Raw genomic sequence first — 15,789 nt, forward strand, 5'->3', positions numbered from 1 at the left:
TTTATTTCTACTAGTTTGCTAACTTCTGAACTTGGGTGATTTAGTATGTTTTCTGGTTGCACAGAAATGAATCCATTTATCTTTTCATTCAAAAAGATATATATTGAGCATCTGTATGCTGGGAAGTGTGCTGCACATATGCTAAACAAAACGGTGAACTGATGTGTTTGCCATTATAGCATTTGAAGTCTAGTGGGAAACAATGGATTTTATTGGAAGCTGTTAAGAATAGTTGTGCTTTGTTAATATTTAAGGACTCAAATCACTTAGCTTAAAGTGAACTTGGAGTGATTTTTTTTTGTTCTTTTTGCAAAATGTACTTGAACATTTAGGCTTTTTACCCTGAATATATGTATTCAGGGTATGTATGCACACATATGTGAGATTTCAGGGTGTGAGGCATTGGATTTGTGCGGGTATAAAAATGTTGTGCTCAGTGGATCTTTGCAGACAGGGAAATAAAAATATCTTTGTGGTCTTACCTATAAATGCGTAATTCTTAAATGTTGAGAATATGTAACAGACTTGTTGCTGGAAAAATAAATTTCTAAAATTGGATGTAGAATAATAGAACATAGAGAACCATGAGACTTAAGATCATGTCTGAATTGTGTGACAGTGTCCTGTGATGTGCTTAAGATCCCTTATTCCAGCAGAGTACTGTAGAGTGACTGAATTTGATGGCCCCTCCTAGTGCTAAAATTCTATGATTTTACTTTTTTATTCAGCAGTTTCATAATGACTTTGATTATTGGAAAATCAAGATGCTTTCTTTTTTTCTGTACTTGTTCAGGTTCAAGAATTAAAAATTTAAGATGGGGAAAGAAGCCTTTGGTTTCTCTAACTGATATTTTCTGACTAGGTACTTCATAAACTCAGGAAGACCTCATTTATTCCCAGTAATATGTCTTACTAAACTCTTTCAGGTAACTTTAAAAAAGACTGTGTGACTTAATAGTAGATCCTGGTTTGAACTCAGTTGTGATTTATGCTCTTACTAGGAAATTTTAGTGAGATATTTTTCTTTGTCTCTGTAGTTATCAGAGACTGTTACAGACGATTGCTGTACTCGAGGCTCAGCGTTCTCAAGCAGTCCAAGACCTTGAAAGTTTAGGCAAACACCAGAGAGAAGCTCTAAAAAATCCCATTGGATTTGTGGAAAAACTCCAGAAGAAGGTATACATTGAGTATTTTTTAGAATCTGTATAAGATTACTTGGTAATGAGAGAATTGAATTTATTCTTCCTATGTGGGTGTATACTTTTTAAAAAAATTTTTAATTTTCCTCCCTTCTGTAATTAAGCATCCTATTGAAGGCAGTGTACCACCTTCTTCCACCCCTGCCAAACACACCATAAAACATACAGAAATGAAAGGCGCTGGGAAATGTTTTTGGGATATTTGAATGAGAACTACTCAAATAATGTCATAATTTTTAGTTATTTTCCTGTTACCTTCTCTATTCTAGAGTATTTTCTCTATTCTGCCTTCAAGACATCAGGATTGCCAAGATAGAAAAAAAAAATATTGAAGGATATAAAGCTTTTTTGGGAGGTCGGGGGCTGGTACTTTTGCACATCAGCATATTGAGAGAGAAAACAATGGTGATAAAAGTATAAAATCTAAATGTTTTTAAGGTTGTAATAGCCTTTTTTTTTTAGTGGGAAAATTCCTTGTAATTTTCTGTTTTCCTTAAAATAATTTTTTAAAGATTGATTTATGTATTTGAAAGTCAGAGTTATGCAGAGAGAGAGAAAGAGAGAGAGAGAGGTCTTCCGTCCGATGGTTCACTTCCCAATTGGTCACAATGGCTGGAGCTGTGCTGATCTGAAGCCAGGAGCCAGGAGCTTCTTCCAGGTCTCCCACACGGGTGCAGGGGCCCAAGGACTTGGGCCATCCTCTACTGCTTTCCCAGGCCACAGCAGAGAGCTGGATCGGAAGTGGAGCAGCCGGGTCTCAAACCGATGCCCATATGGGATGTCGGCACTTCAGACCAGGGTGTTAACCCACTGCGCCACAGTGCCAGCCGCAAAACACAGTTTTCGCGTTTGAGAGTTAACTGTTCAAAAGTGATACAAGTTTTTATAATGATTGCCTTGGTATAAAATATGGAGATTATCTAAGTGTGCATTTTGAGCTGAAATAAATGTCTAGATTTAGGGAATCAGTAACTGCCCAATAAACTTAATAGAAATAATATTATCAACATTGTATGAAAAGATTAAAACTGAATAATTTTGTTTACCTTAATAAAAATCATCTTGTGTAATTTGACAATTTTCATCGTTATGAATTACCTGTTTCTGATGAGCTACAAAAGCAGTATACCAGGTGTTGAGGGAACAACCCTGGGACCTTCATTTCATTAGATGTAATAACCTTATTTGGATTTTTTATATTATTTACCTGGCAAACATTCTGTTCTCTATGTTTTTCCAGAAAACATTGCATATCGTAATAAATAAACAGTCTGTGTTAAAACTATCTGTTAAAACTCAAGGTTTTTTGAGCTCTACTGTACTTTCTGTTAAAATGAGGTCACCTTGAATGTTCATTGATTATGCATTATTAATGTGAAACAATTTGCTGGTGTAAAAAGATACATTTTTTATAGTGGTTTATTACAATGAATTCAACTAAACAGGTAGTGCTTGAAAAGTAAATCTTAATAAAAAATACATTAACCTTAATTTTGTTTTACTTGTATTCCCATGGAGGCAAAAGATGCAATTTGGCATTTTCTCAACATTTATTTGCAGTTGATTATTTGCTGGTTCTTCATTTCTAGGTTTAGTTTAGAGCTGAATTTCTTTTCACTTTATTTAAGAAACAGAGATGTGATGTAGACTATTTTAAGATTTTTTTTTCAAATACACAGAAGTATTTTAAAACTTGATACTTTAATTCCCATGAAAGCTTATGAGAGATCTTCCGAGAGTTTATGAGAAACACATTATAAAAAAACATGCATGAATTTCAAAATACTTTTGCAACAAAGGAATGTGTCTCTTAATTCCATTTTCCATGAACTTTTTGAGGTACCTCCTAAGTTCCTGAGAAAGAAATTTTTCTACTAGAGTTAATTAAGTTTAATATGTTTGTTTCTCTGTTTTTGCTCAAGCATGCTTAATTTGCCTAGGTTTATCATTAGTTAAGTTGTTGACATGTGATCTCTTTATTTTAGTGGGCATCTCAAAATTCTCAATTGAAATGAATGGAACTTGTATTTATTAGTAAATAGAATATAGGAAACATTATGGCTTTTTAGTTTTATTTGATTATGCCATCATTATTTTAAAAGACATCTCCTAATTTTATACAATTGTAAATTTTATTAGAGTAATTGTGTTATGATAATATAGTATATAGTAAGCAAAATGAACATTAAGAATTCTTTGTCAAAATTAATTTTCTGGCCAATTTCATCATTTGTGACCTGCTTTTTTTTCTTTTTTTTTAATTATAAAGCTGTACTTTGGAAATTTATATTTATTAAATAAAAATTAAAAAAATTATAAAGTTTAAATACATAGAGAAGTTGAAAGTATTGTGAAATTAACACACATATACACACCATCTAGATTCTGCAACCACCATTTTACTTTATAATATATTTAATCCTTTTATCATTATTTTATGAATAAATCATGAACATGGAAGTACATCTAAAGTTAATTCTGTTGCAGTCAGAGACATTTAATATGCTGTTGCTAGATACTTTTTTGTTTTGGTATTTGTTTAAAATGTGTTACTAATATAGTACAGTATGTCTGCATGGTTCAGATTTGTTATCTAAAAGTAGTACTTACATTTTGCTGAATTCATTTTTCCTTTTATTATTATCTTTAGAATTTAATGTTTAGTTTTTCTCATCTTAATTAACTTTATTGTCTGTTGACTTCAAAGAGTGAATAGAAATGTTTAGTTGATTATTTGGATTTGCTGTCATCTGAAAATTTGATTATAGTTTATTATTTTTTGAATTAAATTTAAATAGTCACTTGGATTTTGTTGCTGTTGGTTTTTTTTCAGGCTGATATAGGGCTTCCATATCCACAGAGAGTTGTTCAGTTGCCTGAAATTGTATGGGACCAATATACCAATAGCCTTGGAAACTTTGAAAGGGAATTTAAAAATCGTAAAAGACATACTAGGAGAGTTAAACTAGTTTTTGATAAAGGTAAGAAGTTATGTAAGAATTTAAATAAAAAAAATCTGACATTGTCTTACTTGCTTAATTCTGTACATGGTCTTGTTTTTAGTAGGTTTACCCGCTAGACCAAAAAGTCCTTTAGATCCTAAGAAGGATGGAGAGTCTCTTTCATACTCTGTGTTGCCTTTGAGTGATGGTCCAGAAGGCTCACACAGTCGTCCTCAGGTGAGCAGTATGAAACATTGGAGTAGGAAAATTTGAATTGTAGATGAAATGTTTTAACATTTTACAGGTTTATGATTTTTAAAATTAAAGCAGTCTTTAACTGGAACATGATCTTTGAAGTTTGGAGAAGCACATTGGAGTCCCATCTTGCTCCCTGTGGAGCCTTAGATATCATTTATGTTATGTTAAAATCTCCAAGTTACAGTTTCCTCTAATATTAAATGAAATTAATATTACCTATATTGTAAAGTTATTGTTAGGATTCAGTGGGTAGATACATTGAATGTTTCTAGTCCAGTATTTGACACACAGTATTGACCCTAAAAATTACAATGACTTTTGGTGTATAGTGGAATATTAACCAGGATTTAAGGCCTATACTTGTGACCATTAGATGAACCTAACCAGACATGTTAATTTTCCCACTTTAAAAATGATTTTGTTTATTTAAAAGGCAGAGTTACAGAGAGACTGGGAGAGAGAGAGAGACCTTCCATCTGCTGGTTCACTCCCCAAATGGCTGTATAGGTCAGGGCTGGGCCAGGCTGAAGCCAGAAGCCAAGAACTCCATTCCAGTGTCCCATGTGAACAGCAGGAGCTGAAGCGCTTGACACATTGTACCTGTTTAGGACATATTACACTACTTTCCAGATCAGAAGTGGAGCAGCAGAGTCAGTGTCCAGAGTCTCGGATGGCGCTGCCACACTGTCATCACCCCCCTGCTTTTTTTTTTTTTAAGATTTTATTTATTTATTGAAAGGCAGAGTTAGACTGAGAGAGTTTTCCATTTTGAACTCCCATTTTCTTATTTTCTTTTCTGTAAAATGAAGTTGCTGTCATCTACATCACAGGATTACTAGGATTATAAAATCAAATTAACTACAAGAATGTAAGAGCATTTTATAAATAGTAAAAACTGATGTTTACCTTTAGAAAATAAATTTACTAAAATATGTTGAAATTCTTTAAAAATTTAACAATTTGTATGTTATTTGGCTTTATCAAAAGGTAGTCTTTATTATTGTCCCTTTGACGAAAACCTTGTTTTATGTGCAGATGATAAGAGGCCGCCTTTGTGATGATACCAAACCAGAAACATTTAACCAACTGTGGACTGTTGAAGAACAGGTAATATTTTAAATTGTGTATATTTTAAAAAAAAGTTGTTAATATTAGAGTCAGTGCATTATGAGCCAAGTACATATTGTTTATGGAATCCCTCTTAATCATGAGTTTAAAATATTTAGCTATATTTGTACATACTCTTCTTTACACTAAAAGACTTTTTGGATCTTGAGAATATGTCAACCCCTGTTTGGGGATAATTTTTAAAGGAAGCCTGAGTTTCGGGAGTGGTGTGGAGTAGTTGTTTTGTAATCCAGATTTCTGGGGTTAGGGGGTAGAACATGAGGCCAAGTAAGCAGAACTCAGAGTGCGTTCTTAATTTGTGTGTGGAGGGAATCTGGCAAGGCCATGGCAGTGTTCTCTCACATTCTGGCATACAGTTTAGGATTGTTTTTGGTATTAGGCTAGGATTGTTTGTGGGTGAAGTTTGAGACACATCTGTGACCCATATGGGGATTAACTCCATAGCTATAATGAGTTTAGCAGTTTATAAAAGGCTTTAGGAAACCTTTACTTATTTCAAGCATCCAGATTATTTTCCATATTTAAGACCCTGAAATAATTTAGGAGATGGGTTTTGAATACTTTGAATGGAGAACCACACAAGGAGGGGAAATAGCTCTTAATATTCTAAATCCAAATGAATTTGCATTTTTTGTTAAAAAGTATAGGGGAGAGCCTGGCATATTCCAGCAGGAAAAAGATAGTGGAAATCACTGAGCTGTGTAGAAGACCTGTTTACTTACTTATTTTCTGTTTTCTTGTGCTTTTTAACTTAAGTGAATTAGGTCTTTTTTTTTTTTTTTTTTAAGGTTATTTATTTTGAAAGAGAGAGAGACAGAAATTTTCCTTCCGCTGGTTCACTCCCCAATTTGGCTGCAATTTGGCTGCAAAGGCTGGTCAGGCTCCAGGAGCCAGGAACTTCTTCCCAGTCTCCCACGTGGGTGGCAGGGGCCCAAACACTGTTATTCCTAGGCCACTGGCAGGGAGCTAGATCAGAAGTGGAGCAGCCAGGTCTTGAACTGGCATCCATATGGGATGCTGGCACTGCAGGCAGCAGCTTTACCTGCTATGCCACAGCACCAGCCCCTGAGTCTTATTTTCTAACACAACCCCCAAGTTGTGGAAGGAGGATTACACTTGTATTACAATGTATTACATTGTATGACAATGTATTGTGAATGTATTTATTTATAAATTCAGTATTTCAGATTGAATAGTTGTTTTCTTAAATTTGGTCTTGTGCTTGCTTAGAAAAAACTTGAACAGCTACTCCTGAAATACCCTCCTGAAGAAGTAGAATCTCGACGCTGGCAGAAGATAGCAGATGAACTGGGCAATAGGACGGCAAAACAGGTACTTGAGGAGACAGCTGCGGGTCCTTGGCATGGTTTTGGTAGTTTTTGAATGAAGGCTAGCACAGCTGAATCAGCTGAGCCACCATATCCTTTTTAGCCATGGAGTGCTATAGTATGTGGTGTTAAATAAAAATGTATTTAGTGGCAATTTGAACTTATTCTAGACTTTATGATGAATTTTAAACTGTTAGCGATGATTGATTGACATTTACATTTTAATTTTTAAAAGCTACTTAGATATTCCGTACCATGTCATTATGTTAAAGGGCTTGTCATGTTTCTTTAGGTTGCGAGCCGAGTACAGAAGTATTTCATAAAGTTAACTAAAGCTGGCATTCCAGTCCCAGGCAGAACACCTAACTTATATATATACTCCAAAAAGGTAAACAGAAAATATTTGACAGTAAACTTCAAATTAAATTTATTCAATTTAGAATTGCTATGTAAATGTGTACATATTTGTCAGAGTTGTTTTATTTTAAAAATTATGTTTAGTGTAAGCATTTTATTGGGCATATGCAAAGGATAGGATTCTATTACTGGTACTCAGTGAAAATCACTGAGCTTTAATGATTCTTCATTACTGATGGTAATACTGAGCTGATGGTAGTGTTATTACTGATGGTAATAATAGTGAGTGTTAATGTTATGGTTGAGTGCTCTGGACCAAGTACTGTGCTATAACCTTTTTATAAATAAGGAAACTGGGATTTAGAGTATGTTGAGTAAATTGGTACCGTAGCTAGTGAGTCTAAGAACCACTAAGACTTTTCCTCTTTCCTATGCAGACCACCACATTAAAATGTAACTTGTGTTTTGTTGTAATTACAAAAAATGAAGACAACTAATTTGTTTTCTTTTACTTACTTTAATAAGTCATCCAATGCTGTCATCATCCTTTATTGAAGCTGACTCTTTTATCAGTCTTTTGAAGCTTGTTTGTTTTTTAATTTTTTTGAAGCTTGTTTTAATTTGCCAATTGTTTAAAGATTTTGGATTCCCACCACCCCAAATATAACATTACCTATAAATATATAGATTTTATCTTTTTAACTTCAGAAGGTTGAAACCCTGGTAACCAGTGTTTCAACCTAGTGGCTCTAATTATCCTGGTTAATTTCTGGGCTAATTTTTTAGCTGTGTTACGCACTTTTATGTGTTCAGTGCTAAGACTAGATGGATACTGGAGAAACCTGATTGTGTTATTTTGTGTATACTGTAGGTTGATATGCATTTTGGCTGTGATGTTAGCACAGCCACAGTCACAATATTTCCTTGCTATGGTCAGAGTTTAAATTTTGACACAGGTGAAATGATTGTTCTCGATGTAGCTGAGTTATTCTTTGTGCCTCTAGTACTGATCATGAGAGGCGGTCTGCATAGAGGTTGAGAGCGAGGGCTTTAGGATCATGTGGACCTGGGTTATAATTCTGGTTCTGCTATCTAACTGCAACACATTAAACAAGATGCTTAACCTTCTGTGCCTCAGTTTCTTCATCATTGAATTAGAGGTGAGAGTAACTGTAAGAATCTTATGTGTAGAAGATAGCATTGGCATAGAGTAAGCAACCAGTGTTAAGTAATTATTTTCAGTTATTCATCTTGGTGTAGAAAGTTTCCTTTTGCTGATTAGTTTCACACCTGGCTTTGGCCACTTAACTCTCTTCTGATCTTCTTTAAGATGACCACAAGAAGAGTTCAGTGCAGCTAATATTTGAATTTCAAAAGTGTGTTAAATATTATGGATACAAATATAAGCTAGACACTGAACCTGTGGTCTATTTTACAAGTGTTGGGGTATTTCCTCTATATCTTTTCCTTTCTTTCTCTCTCTCTTTTTTTGAGATTTATTTATTTGAAAGAGTTACAGAAAGAAAGAGATGGCTGCAATGGCCTGGGCTGGGTAAGGCCTAAGCCAGGGTCCAAAAGCTTTTTCCTGTCTCCCATGTGGCTGCTTGGGCTCAAGATTTTGGGCCATCTTCCACTGCTTTTCCCAGGCCATTAGAAGGATTGAAGTGGAGCAGCTGGGACTTGAAGTTTTGCCCATATGGCATGCTGGTGTCACAGGCTATGGCCTAACTCTCTATACCACAGTGCCATCCCGCCCTGTGGCCCTCCCCCGACTTTAAGGCTAGTTGTGCTTTTAAAATCCAGACAATAGCATCATAAAAGAAGATAGAAATGAAACACATCCAGTAGACTTGCTAAAAGTAACATTTCTATGTTTTTTATATCTTCAGTGACTTTCCTCTGTCTTAATCAATTTATTTTTTCATTTAGTCTTCATCAAGCAGAAGGCAGCACCCCCTTAATAAGCATCTCTTCAAACCTTCCACGTTCATGACTTCTCATGAACCACCAGTGTATATGGATGAAGATGATGACCGATCCTGTTTTCACAGCCATATGAACACTGCTATTGAAGAGGCATCCGTAAGTTATCTATTAGAGTACAGAATGAAAGGGCCATAGTTTTCTAATTATTCCTAGTCTTTAGGGAATATTGATTTCTTCTAACAAGTCAGATTTACAGTTTTTTAATGATGTACTCTAAACTTTAAAAAAAAGATTTATTTATTTATTTGAAAGGCAGAGCTGGTTTACTCCCCAGGTGTCCCCAACGGCTGGAGCTGTGCCAATCCAAAGCCAGGAGCCAGGAGCTTCTTCAGGGTCTCCCATGCAGGTGCAGAGGCCCAAGGACTTGGGCCATACTTTACTGCTTTCTCAGGCCCTAGCAGAGAGCTGAATTAGAAGTGGAGCAGCTGGGACTTGAACTGGTGCGCATATGTAATGCCAGCACTGCAGGGAGCAGTTATACCACTATGCTCGCCCACTCTAAACATTTTTTTGTAAAGAAAATTTCAAACATATATACAAGGGGCCGGCACCGTGGCTCACTTGGCTAATCCGCCTGAGGTGCTGGCATCCCATTTGGGCGCTGGTTCTAGTCCAGCTCTCTGCTGTGGGAGGGCAGTGGAGAATGGCCCAAGTGCTTGGGCCCCTGCACCCGCATTGGAGACCAGGAAGAAGCACCTGGCTCCTGGCCTCGGATCGGCGCAGCGCCAGCTGTAGCAGCCATTTGGGGAGTGAACCAATGGAAACAGGAAGACCTTTCTCTCTCTCTCTCATTGCCTATAACTCTACCTGTCAAATAAAAAAGTATATATATACATGAAGAGAGAATAGTATATTCAACCCACATATTCCCATTACCCAACAGTTATAGCTTATGGTGATCTGGTTTTCATTTATTCATTTATTTATTTTTAAAAGGTTATTTATATGAAAGAGTGACATATATATATATATATATATATATATATAGAGAGAGAGAGAGAGAGAGAGAGAGAGAGAGAGAGAGAGAGAGAGAGATATCTTCTGTCTGCTGATTCACTTCCCTACAACAGCTGGGACAGGACCAGGCTGAAGCCAGGCGCCTAGAACTCTATCCAGGTGTCCCATAGGGTAGCAGGAACTCAAGTACTTGAACCATGATCTGCCGCGTTCACGAGCATTAGCAGGGAGCTAAATCAGAAGTGGAGTAGCTGGGAAGTGGCACTTTGATATGGGATGCGGGCATTGCAAGCAGAAACTTAAACCATTGATTGCTCCACAGTGCTCGTCCCTGGTTTTCATCTAATATTGCCTACACAACCCACTCTGCCCCATGTTATTCTGGAGCATGTCCTGTATGTTTCAAAATATGATTATCATGTCTTTGCAAAGGTAGTTCTTTATGTAATAAAATAGGTAGTGTGTTCACATTTTCCCCAGTCAGGATATCCTAAGTTTGTTTCCTTCAAATTTATTTGTATTGGTTTAGATCCAGATAAAGCCCATAAATTGTAATAGGTTTTTGTGTTCTTGTGCTCTTTTTTTCTATTTGCCCCTCATACTCTTTTTGTTGAAGAAGTGGGTCATTTTGTGCTGCAGAATTTACCACATTATGAATTTTATTGTTTGAGTATCCTTCATGTGTGTTTTTAAATAAATGTTTAAAAATTTTATTTATTTACTTAGAGTGCTTCTGTGTGCTGGTTCATTCTCAAATGCCCTCAATAGCCAGGGTTGGGCCAGCCAAAGCCAGGAGCCTGAAACTCATCTGTGTCTCCTACAAGCACTTGGACCATCACCTGGAGGGTGTGCATTAGTGAGAAACTAGACTTGGAAGCAGAGGCAGAACTCAAACCCAGGCACTCCAATATGAGATGTGGGAATGTCAAGTGACATGTTAACTTCTGTGCCAGATGCCTGTTCCTTTCCTGTCATGTAACTTGTTCCTCCTCTTCTTGAATTTCCTCTAAATTGACAGGTCTAGAGAATTGATGAGATTCATGTGTGTTTGTTAGAATGGGCAGGACTACTTCATGTATTCATTCATCTGTCTAATTCTTTGTCTTTTTTCTTTTTTTTTTTTTTTTAAGATTTATTTTATTTATTTGAAAGTCAGAGTTACACAGAGAGAGGAGAGGCAGAGAGAGAGAGAAAGAGAGAGAGAGAGAGAGAGAGGTCTTCCATCCGTTGGTTCACTCCCCAGATGGCCACAATGGGCAGAGTTGTGCCGATCCGAAGCCAGGAGCCAGGAGCTTCTTCTGGGTCTCCCACGTGGGTGCAGGGACCCAAGCACTTGGGCCATCTTCTACTGCTTTCCCAGGCCACAGCAGAGAGCTGGATCGGAAGAGAGCAGCCGGGACTAGAACCGGCGCCCATATGGGATGCTGACACTTCAGGCCAGGGCGTTAGCGCAGTGTGCCACAGCAGTGACCCCTCTTTCTCTTTTTTGACATAGCAGTCACTAACCATTGTGTTGGTCATTTAGTTTATTAAATATTATAAAATCATGATATTATATCATTTATTTGAGGGAATGTTCTATAAAGTAAGCCTCTTACCAATGTATTTGAAGGTACATATAGGAAAGGCATAATACTTTCTTGATTCTTTTACTTTATTATTTTTAAAATAATGAGTTAATTTGTCTTTTATCCTCCAAAGGTGACTGACGAACTTAAAGATTGGTGTTCTTATCTTTCATTTGCAGTTCATTGAAACAACACTGTTTGATCATTTGGAGACTAGTCAAGTTGACTTCTAAATTCTTATAATAAGTCTCTACTAGTGTTTAATAGCTTCCTTAATACTGTTTTGAAAAGGAAGACAGAGTCTCATCATGTGTATTTCCTGCCTTAGATCTAGAGTCAGTCCTGTTTTCTTTTATTGGGAATGGTATTTAGAGATTACATCCTGACTCTAGGACTGTTGCATGCTGCTGGATTGATTATTGTTTCTAGATCTGTTTACTGGATAGATCTGGAAAGTATATAGTGTTTTGTTTTAAGGTTGAAAGTCATTATAATCATGTGAATATTTTCATTTGAAGTTCAGTTTAAGAACTATAAGGTTTAACTCACTTTGCTTATCTTAAAAATGTGTCTGCTTTCCCCCGTGCAACAATCTATGTTTCCCAGGATATCAGCATCTTACTTTGTCGCCCACTACTCACAACAGTTTCAGAATACATACTACTAACACTACCATCAACCAAGGATTACTGAAAGCCAGTTTTTTTTCAGGCCTTTTTTTCTACCTTAGAATGTATCTTGCTACAGAAGTAAATTACATGAAATTAAGTTTTAAATAATTTTGGAATAATAATTGCTATCTGTATTGTTAACAATTAAATGCTAATTTTTGTTAATTCATTTCATTTGCTTTTCACTCATAAAGATTCCTTTTTGTTGCTGTTAATACTTTTTATTATTTTACTATTCCTGAAACTGCATTTTGTTGAGTTCCTAATGTTTTTCTCATTCCTTCATTAATGAACATAAAGGTTACTTTATATCTTTCTTAATTCTCTGATTATATGTGTATGGAAAAGGAGATTTTAATGAAAAGTCAGTAAATAAATGAACTCCTTTACTCTGTTTCTAGACTACTCAAGTATTGATTATATTATTTGCCTTTTATACTTGTTTTTAGAAAAATGGCTAATATCTGATATATCAAGGCATCTGTATGATTTATACTTATTATGATAGGAGAATTTTTTTTATTTTTAAAAGAGATTTAGTTATTTGAAAAGCAGAGTGACAGAGAGTGGGGAAAAGAGATCTTATGTTCACTACTCAAATGGCTGCAATAGACAGGTTAGGCCAGGCCAAAGCCAGCTGACGGCACTCCATCCTGGTCTCTCACATGGATGGCAGGGACCCATGAACTTGGGCCATCCTCCACTGGCTTCCCAGGTACAGTAGTAGGAGCAGAATTGGAAGTGGAGTAGCCTGAACTACTGTGACACAAGTGGTAGCTTAACCCACTGAGCCACAAGGCCAACCCCAAGAGAAATATTTATTTTAACCTTCAATATATTGGGCCCTGCTAGGATTCAGATACTTAGTTATGGACACCAGAAGTATTTTATTTTTTATTTTTTATTTTTATTTTTGACAGGCAGAGTGGACAGAGAGAGAGAGAGAGAAAGGTCTTCCTTTTGCCGTTGGTTCACCCTCCAATGGCCACCACGGCCGGCGCACCGTGCTGATCCGAAGCCAGGAGCCAAGTGCTTCTCCTGGTCTCCCATGGGGTGCAGGGCCCAAGGACTTGGGCCATTCTCCACTGCACTCCTGGGCCACAGCAGAGAGCTGGCCTGGAAGAGGTGCAACCAGGACACAATCCGGCGCCCCGACCGGGACTAGAACCCGGTGTGCTGGCACCGCAAGGCGGAGGATTAGCCTATTGAGCCACGGCGCCGGCGGACACAAGAAGTATTAGGAAGTATTATCTTTGTGTTCATAGATCTTTGTCTTAAAGGAAAGAAAAATGCATAAGCACATCAACAAATGACAAATTTTCAAAAGTGCTTCAAGGGAAAAATAAGTGCTATCATATTTATTTAAGAAGTACTTAGATTGGGAGTTCAAATGGAAGACCTGGCAGAGTGACAGTGAAGATGATACTTGAAGGATGAATAAAAATTAGTCAAATGAGCAGTGGTAGTAGAATAGTTGCAAGAAGTATGTTTTGACAGAATTGATAAAATATAGTAGATTCAATTTAATTTAACCTTTTTGGTGTTGATTTTTTTTTAAATGAGCCAGAAGTGTAGAATGGAAAATTTGTACATTTCAGTTTATCTTTGCAAAAGAGCAGTAGCTAGAGAGATTAAATGTGTGTAATTTATTCTACAGTTTGAAACCCTTATACCACTTTAGTCCCGTTTATGATATCTCCCTTCTAAGTAAATTTAAAATGATTATGACTTGGAAATCTGTTCATGAGAGAGGATTTAAAAAAATTTTAATTGTAAAATACACAGAATATAAAATGTACTGATATTTACCATTTTTAAGTATGTAGTACCGTAGTGTTAAATATATTTGCATTATCATGTAACCATTAACAGAACTATCTTTGTCCTATAAAACTGAAACTCTGAACCTATGAAACATTTCTTTATTCACCTCTCCTCCGGCCCCTGTCTTCCACTATTCTATTTTCTGTGTCGGTGAATTGGACTGCTGTAGGTACCTCATATAAGTGGAAGTATGCAATTAGCCCTCCCTAGCCATAGGTTTCACATCTGCAGTCAACCAGCTGTGGATTGAAAATAATTTGGGGGCAGCGCTAGCACACCAGGTTCTAGTCCCGATCGGGGCGCTGGATTGTGTTCTGGTTACCCCTCTTCCAGGCCAGCTCTCTGCTGTGGCCCGGGAGTGCAGTGGAGGATGGCCCAAGTACTTGGGCCCTGCACCCCATGGGAGACCAGGAGAAGCACCTGGCTCCTGCCATCGGATCAGCACGGTGCACCGGCCGCGGTGGCCATTGGAGGGTGAACCAACAGCAAAAGGAAGACCTTTCTCTCTGTCTCTCTCTCTCACTGTCCACTCTGCCTGGCAAAAAATAAATAAATAAATAAATAAATAAAAATTTGAAAAAAAGAAAATAATTGAGGAGAAAAAAATTGCATCTGTACTGACTATTACAGGCTTTTTTTCTTGTTATTCTCTTCACAGCATTTATGTTGCATTAGGTATTGTAATAATGTAGAGAAGATTCAGAGTATATGGGAGGATTGTATAGGTTATTTGCAAATAGTATGCCATTTTATATTGGAGGCTTCAGCATCTTTGAAGTTTGGTGTCCACAAGGCATTCCTGGAATCAGCTCCCTTCTGGAGTCTGAGGATGGCTATATAATATTTGTCCTTTGTGACTGGCTTATTTCACTTAGCACAGTGTCTGCAAAGTTTATGCATTTTGTGGAATGTATCGCAATTTCTTTCTCCTTAAGACTAAATAATACTCTGTTATGTATACCACATTTTGTTTATTTCTTCATCTGTTGATGGGTAGTTGGATTTCTTCTATCTTTTGGTATCTTGAATGATGTTGCTGTGCTTTCAATTTTTTGGGAGGTATAGATCAGAAGTTGAATTGCTAGATTGTATTGTAATTCTATGGGTTTTTACATTAATTAATTAATTAGAACGGCAGAGAAAACCCCTTACCTGTTGGCTCACTCAGCAGTAACCCACAATAGCCAGGCCTGGGCCAGGACAAAGCCAGGAGTGGGGAACTCAGTCCAAGTCTCCCATGTGGGTGGCAGGGACTTAACCACTTACCTGCCACCTCTCAGGATATGCATTAGTAGGAAGCTGGAATCAGAAGTAGAGCTGGGACCCAAACCTAAGCACTCTGATGTGGGATGCCGATATCCCAAGTGGTGTCTTAACCTCTGCCTGCTCTTACTTTTGTTTTTGATAGTAACCATCCAGTTCGATGTGATATGATGTAACTTTTCTGAGTTGTGGTGACCAAATTTCATAATATCCTTACAGGGCTGGTGCTATGGTAGAGCAAATTAAGCTTCTGGTTAAGCCTCCCACATTGTGTATCAGAGTACCTGAGATTGAGTCCTGCCACTTCT

The 15,789-nt window shown here is 36.9% G+C and overlaps 1 protein-coding gene across 21 annotated transcripts in view; it reads left to right on the plus strand.

Moving 5' to 3' along the window:
* Positions 1 to 15,789, plus strand: part of ZZZ3 (zinc finger ZZ-type containing 3) — a 110,692-nt gene that overhangs the window by 83,636 nt on the left and 11,267 nt on the right. For 13 of the 21 annotated variants that reach the window (XM_051857565.2, XM_070078229.1, XM_070078215.1 and 10 more), the window contains 7 exons: positions 1,038 to 1,176; positions 4,033 to 4,180; positions 4,263 to 4,378; positions 5,435 to 5,506; positions 6,758 to 6,859; positions 7,148 to 7,243; positions 9,142 to 9,294. In XM_051857565.2, the coding sequence (XP_051713525.1) occupies positions 1,038 to 1,176; positions 4,033 to 4,180; positions 4,263 to 4,378; positions 5,435 to 5,506; positions 6,758 to 6,859; positions 7,148 to 7,243; positions 9,142 to 9,294 (826 nt within the window). The remainder of the gene's footprint in view (positions 1 to 1,037; positions 1,177 to 4,032; positions 4,181 to 4,262; positions 4,379 to 5,434; positions 5,507 to 6,757; positions 6,860 to 7,147; positions 7,244 to 9,141; positions 9,295 to 15,789) is intronic. The other 8 variants (XM_070078222.1, XM_070078233.1, XM_070078227.1 and 5 more) reach the window with 1 other exon arrangement.

The sequence above is a fragment of the Oryctolagus cuniculus genome, chromosome 7 (assembly GCF_964237555.1).
Source record: "Oryctolagus cuniculus chromosome 7, mOryCun1.1, whole genome shotgun sequence".
Lineage (NCBI taxonomy): Eukaryota > Metazoa > Chordata > Mammalia > Lagomorpha > Leporidae > Oryctolagus > Oryctolagus cuniculus.